The sequence below is a fragment of the Petaurus breviceps genome, unplaced genomic scaffold (genome assembly GCF_028583685.1).
Source record: "Petaurus breviceps papuanus isolate PSGF00001 unplaced genomic scaffold, PetGlider_PUasm1.0 175, whole genome shotgun sequence".
In the NCBI taxonomy this organism is placed as follows: domain Eukaryota; kingdom Metazoa; phylum Chordata; class Mammalia; order Diprotodontia; family Petauridae; genus Petaurus; species Petaurus breviceps.
Window position 1 is genome coordinate 17,579,021 of NW_027185764.1, and position 5,823 is coordinate 17,584,843.

General features: G+C 38.8%; 1 protein-coding gene across 1 annotated transcript; it reads left to right on the forward strand.

The window, feature by feature from the left end:
* Positions 1–1,588: 1,588 nt before the first annotated feature.
* On the forward strand, positions 1,589–4,200 carry LOC138159049 (cation channel sperm-associated targeting subunit tau-like). Its single transcript, XM_069085386.1, has one exon. It carries the CDS (start codon positions 1,859–1,861, stop codon positions 3,764–3,766), a length of 1,908 nt encoding a protein of 635 aa, XP_068941487.1. The 5' UTR covers positions 1,589–1,858; the 3' UTR covers positions 3,767–4,200.
* The last annotated feature ends 1,623 nt before the right edge of the window (positions 4,201–5,823 follow it).

Below are 5,823 nucleotides of genomic sequence, written 5' to 3' on the forward strand. Positions count from 1 at the left end.
CTTCTAAAACCATAATTCATGAGTCACCATCAGTGTGCTTCAGATTAATAGCTGGTAGGCACGATTAACTCAAAGAAAAGATATTTATTAACATGACATTGTAAAAGTAGTAGCTATAAAACATTTTCCCCATAAACTGGAAGCATACTTTCCCACAAGCACACACAGCATACAAGAGAATGATAGTATGATAGGCACATATGGGCCTCGCATGCAACATGTGGCCAAGGCAACTCATGCCTTCAGGGTCCTGTTGCCCATGCAAATGCAGGGCCTTGATATCTTTCTCTCCCCTATCGAACCGTCTTCTCCATAGCTTGAATCTTGACTTCAGGGGTTAGGTTTCCCTTAAGTAAAACCAAATAGAGAAATTTGAAAACATGGGAAGAAAAATCTAAGTATTTAGATTAAATTCTTCGCATGAAATCAGAACTGAATGAATTTCCTAATTGTAAAGATATTGATAACAATGATGTTTATAAAGCATGATTCTTCACCTCTAGCAAGTTGCTCTCAGTCACCAGAGTTCTCATTAAAAAAAGCAAGACTCTCCTCTCTAGGGGTGGCTAGGTGGTACAGTGAATAGAGCACTGGCCCTGGAGTCAGGAGGACCTGAGTTCAAATCTGGCCTCAGACACTTGACACACTTACTAGCTGTGTGACCTTGGACAAGTCACTTAACCCCAATTGCCCTCCAAAAAGAAAAAAAAAAGGACTCTCTTCTCTGCTTCCAGGGGGTTACATATTGAAACTACTTTTTGAGAGTTGCTGCATCTCTGTGGCCAAAACCCTGGAGAACCTCTATTCCCTCAACTATGTCTTGAACTCTCTCAAACCAAAGAACTCTAAAACGGATGGATAGAATGTCTCCTATCGGACAAATGACTCTGTTGCTAGGCTCCATGGCTGATAGAAGGTAAGGCGGAGAGATAAATCCCTGCAGTATTCTGGTAGAAGCACAAGGATCACATTCCACAAAGGTGCTCTGGGGTTTTAATTGACTAGTTTTTTATTGATTCTTGGGGACAGGGCCAATTTTAGCAGGCAGCCAATGACATTGCCCCCTTTTGATTCAATCTGAGAAAAAGGTTCACACTCTGTAGATGGATAGTAAACTGTTTACACCTTCTTATCACATTAATACCTCATCATCTGTGATGGAGATCAACATCGTTCTTACATACTTGCTAGGAAACAAGACTAAAAAAATAAGATACACGGATATCTTTTTTAAAATACAAGAATATATAACTTGCCTAGGGTCATTAAGCCATAAAAATTTGTGAGAGATCTATTGTCCAAGGCATTGGGGAAATTAAAAAGAAGGATAAGGGGCATCTAGGTGGCTCAGTGAATAGAGCACCAGCCCTGGAAGGACCTAAGTTCAAATCCGGCCTCAGACACTTGATACACTTACTGTGTGACCTTGGACAAATCACTTCACCCCAAATGCCTTGCCTTACCCTGTCAAAAAAAAAAAAAAAGAATAAGACAAGAGCCCTTTCCCCATGGACCTTATAGGCTAATACGACACGTATCGGTAACAAAACCAGAATTAGGAAGCAAGTGATGTGCCTTCAAGTCCAGCAAATCAACTACCACTTACTTTTTCTTGCTATGCGCCAGGTACTGTAATAAATGTAAAAAGAAAAGGCAATGCCCCTCCCAGCTTGTGAGCTACAAGTGCCTACCTACTCCCTCACCCCAAGCCCAGCCCGGGTAGGGTCCTGCTAGCAGCGCGCGCGCAGCGCCCGGCGCCCCCTTCTCCGCTCCACGACCCCCGGCGGCGCGAGCTCAGTAACCGAGGGTGGCTCGAGCCACCGCGGTCGGTTGAGGAGTCAGAGGTGGGGCGGACGGGATGGAGCCAAGTCAGATAGAAAAGAGGGTTTCGGAGCTTAATCAGTCTCAGCAAACCAAAACTCATTCTCTGCTCACAGTCCCTTGTCTTCACAGGAGCGACCCCAGGCTTAGCAACAACGTGGCCGAACCAAGAAGCTTGGACTCCATCTCTCAGGTGTCCTCCACTCGCCAGTCCTCGACGAGGATCGACCTATCCAGCGAAGGCAGCAAGGAGGGCACAGGTCGAAAGCTGTTGAACATGCTGAGAAAAACTCTTAAAGGAAGTGAGAGTAAAGAATTGGACACAGTACAAGATGTACCAGCTTTGGTTCCGCTCGGTGATGTGGTTGGCTGCCTAGCTGTTCATATAAAGAGATGCAGACATTTTTCACCTCGGATCAACTTACAGCATTTCACCAATTTGTTTATTCGTATCACTGTAAACAAGACCATGAAATACACTAAAGCTCATTCCTTGAATTGTAAGAATAATGAAAAAAGACCTGGCATTAAGTTTGAAGAAGTGAAATACTTCTCTGTACAGGTTCCAAGACGTCAGAATGATGGAAGGAATATGATTTATTTGGAACTAATGAAATTTGATCATTTGGAAACATACCCTGTAGTGCTGGGAAGTTTTAGCTTACATCTTTATGAAATAATTCAGAAGGGAAGCTTCACAGAAGAATTTTTTATGGAGATTAGAAACCTGGTTGTCTGCAAGGTTGAAGTGGAATTTATGTTTTCCTATGGAAACTTCGGTTATGGCTATTCACATCAATTAAAACCACTTCAGAAGTTTATTCAGCCATCCATGTTTATGCATGTCCCCCCACCTGTAGAAAGAACAGACCCTCTAACAAATGTTATCACACCACAATTAATAGAATATCCAGCGTTCCTATCCCCAGACTTGAATGTTACCATGGGGATAAAACAAAAACAAACTCATTCATCATCTCCCATACGACTTGAAAAACTTCAGCAACAACCTCGAGGCAGGCTCGACAGAATGAAGAAAGAATATAGAAGTCTGAAAACATGGGAAGAAAAATCTAAGTATTTAGACCAAATTCTTGCCAAATCAGAACTGAATGAATTTCCTGACTCTAAAGATACTGATGGCAATGATACCTTGTTTATAAAGCATGATTCCCCACCTCTAGCAAGTTGCTCTCAGTCACCAGAGTCCGAATTAAAAAGGCAAGAGGATAAACTTCCATTTGAGTTTCCTGTCAAAACAGCTGAAGTTAAGAAGCGCCTGCCACTGGCAGAAATGAGAGAGGTGCCTCCAGATGCATGTTTCATTCTTCAAGAAGGTGCTGAAACAAAAAAGGAAAGCCTTCCTCCCGAGCGAAGTATCCCTTTACCTCATGTTCCCTTTAGAGAAAAAGAAATATGGGTAGAACCTATACATGGGAGAGATGAATTTGAAAACACTGGACCTAAAGGAGAAATGTCTGGAAGATGGATCACGAGTTCAAATCCTCCAGAAGTGAAGCTGACACAGAGCCATCCAAGCCTGGGAAAAATAAATTTGATTCAATCAGAAACAAAGTTGAAAAGCATCATTTTAAACCCATTTAACAAAAAGAAAAGCACAGATGAACTTGAATTAGAAACAAAAAGGCAAACTTCAAAGCAAGAAAGCAAAATAACCCCAGAGTTTCTTCGGGAGCTGAAAGAAGACATTGAAACGGTGGCAAAGTTGCCTCTTTCTCAACATATTTCCTTTAATATATTGCAGGAACCTACAGAGTTACCCTCAAGTGCAGATCTGCTGAAAAGAGATAAGTTTGAAGAAGATACTAACTTGGATGAAACTAAAGACAAGGCTAAGTCAAAGGAAAAGTACAGAGAAGGAAAAGGTGAGAAGAATAAAGCAGAGGAAGAAAAGAGTGAGGGTTCCAACTACTACGGCATATAGGGAGCTTGGCCTAGGAGGAGCACCTAGTGGACATCAGCCAGGACTCTTCAAATAATAAAAAGGAAGATTTGCATTTGACCTCATTTAAGCATTTTATAAAAGCAAAAGCAAAAAACTATGTTTGAAGAAGCCCAGATGATAAACAAATACACATTGAAAAACCTTGCGAGTCTAAATACTGCTCCAGAGTTTGAATAATGAATGAATGGACCACATAAGTCATCAACATTTCTATATATTACTAACAAAGTCCAGCAGTAAGAGGTTGGAAGAGAAATTCCATTTCAAATAACTGTCAACAATAATAAAATACTTGGGGGTCCACTTGCTGAAACAAACTCGGGAGCAGCTTGAACACAATTACAGAATACTTCACACGAATAAAATCAGATCAAAACAACTGGGAAAACATCAATTGTTCATGGGTAAGCTGAGTCAATAAAATAAAAATGACAATTGTACCTAAATTAATTTATTTATTCAGTGCCATACCAAACTATCAAAAATTATTTTATTAGAGATAGAAAAAATAATAACAAAATTTATCTGGAAGAACAAAAGGTTAAGAATATCAAGGGAATTCATGAAAAAAAAGTTGTGAAGGAAAGTGGCTTAGCCATACCAGATCTCAAACTATATTATAAAGTGGTAATCATCAGAGTTTAACAAATGATTGAAAGAAAGCTTTGGGAAATTTACAACCCCACAGGTGGTTTCAGCAGGCTTGTTTCATGTATAATCAGAAAAAAAGACCTAGAAGTCTTGAAAAAGCTCAATCATTTGTGATATTCTACAGTTATTAAACAGTTCATTATGTGAATCAGAAGTATGAGAATGGTATGAAGTATATCATGAATCTTCTTATTAATGAAATGTATTTGGGTCAGTCCTCTTAACAATTCACTACAAAATTTCATCTTAAGAGTTATTTTCACTGAAACACGAAATATTTATGATGTGTTATAAAAAAAAAAGGAAAGGCAAAATTAGTCTCTGTTCTTTAGGAGCTTAGAGAATACTTAGAGAGACAACATATAGAATCAAAAGACCCAAGATAAATAAAAAAGATCAGACAGAAGGCAACCTGAGGGGATGGGATATGGGAGAGCTAAGGACCCTTGCAGAAGGTGGGATTTAGACAGGCTGAGTCTTGAAGGAAGCCTGAGAAACTAAGAGATGAAGGTGAGGTAGACAATATTCCAGACATGGGGAACAGTCAGTATTAGGGCACAGGCATGTAAAATGTCATGTCATGTGTGAGGAATAAATAGACCGCCGTGGCTAGATCATAAAATACATGGCTGGTATTAGAATGTAGGAAGACTGGACTGGTAGAAAGAGACCAGGTTGTAATCGGCATCAAGTGCTAAAGGGCTTTATATTTAATCCTAGAGGTAATATGGAGAAATTGGAGTTTATTGAGGGGGAGAGGGTGATAGGATAAGACCTCTGCTTTAAGAAAGTTACTTTGACTTAGCTATTCTGATGAGACAATAATCTAACACGGTTTTGTTTTTTTTTTTGCAACATAACCAACCAATTTATTCAATGTTTTTCTTACATTTAATTTTGTTACTATCACCTTTATTTTTTAGAATTGGGGATTTTAAAGTTGGGGATTTTAGAGTTGGGGATTTTAAATTTGCTCTTTTTCTAGTTTTTTAATTGCATATTCAACTCCTTGGTCTGCTCTTTCTCTTTTACTGATTAAGCACTTAGAGAGACAGATTTTCCTCTGATTACTGCTTTTGCTACATCCCATAGATTTTAGTATGTTATCTCATTATTACCATCATCTTCAATAAAATTATTATTTCTATGATTTGTTCTTTAAGCTTCGGTTATTTAAGTCTCCAATTCATTTTCAATGTATATTTCCATGGCCCCTTGTTAAGTATAATTATTATTGCCTTAAGATATGAAAAGGATGCATTTAATATTTTTCTTTTTCTGCATTTAAAATACTATAAAGTTTATGTGCTTTAATATATGGACAATTTTTGCAAAAAGTACCATGTACTGAGAAATGGTATATTCCTTTCCATTCCCATTCAGTT

Excerpts from the sequence above, each read along its gene's own strand:
- LOC138159049 (XM_069085386.1), top strand. The coding sequence starts at position 1,859 with ATGGAGCCAAGTCAGATAGAAAAGAGGGTTTCGGAGCTTAATCAGTCT.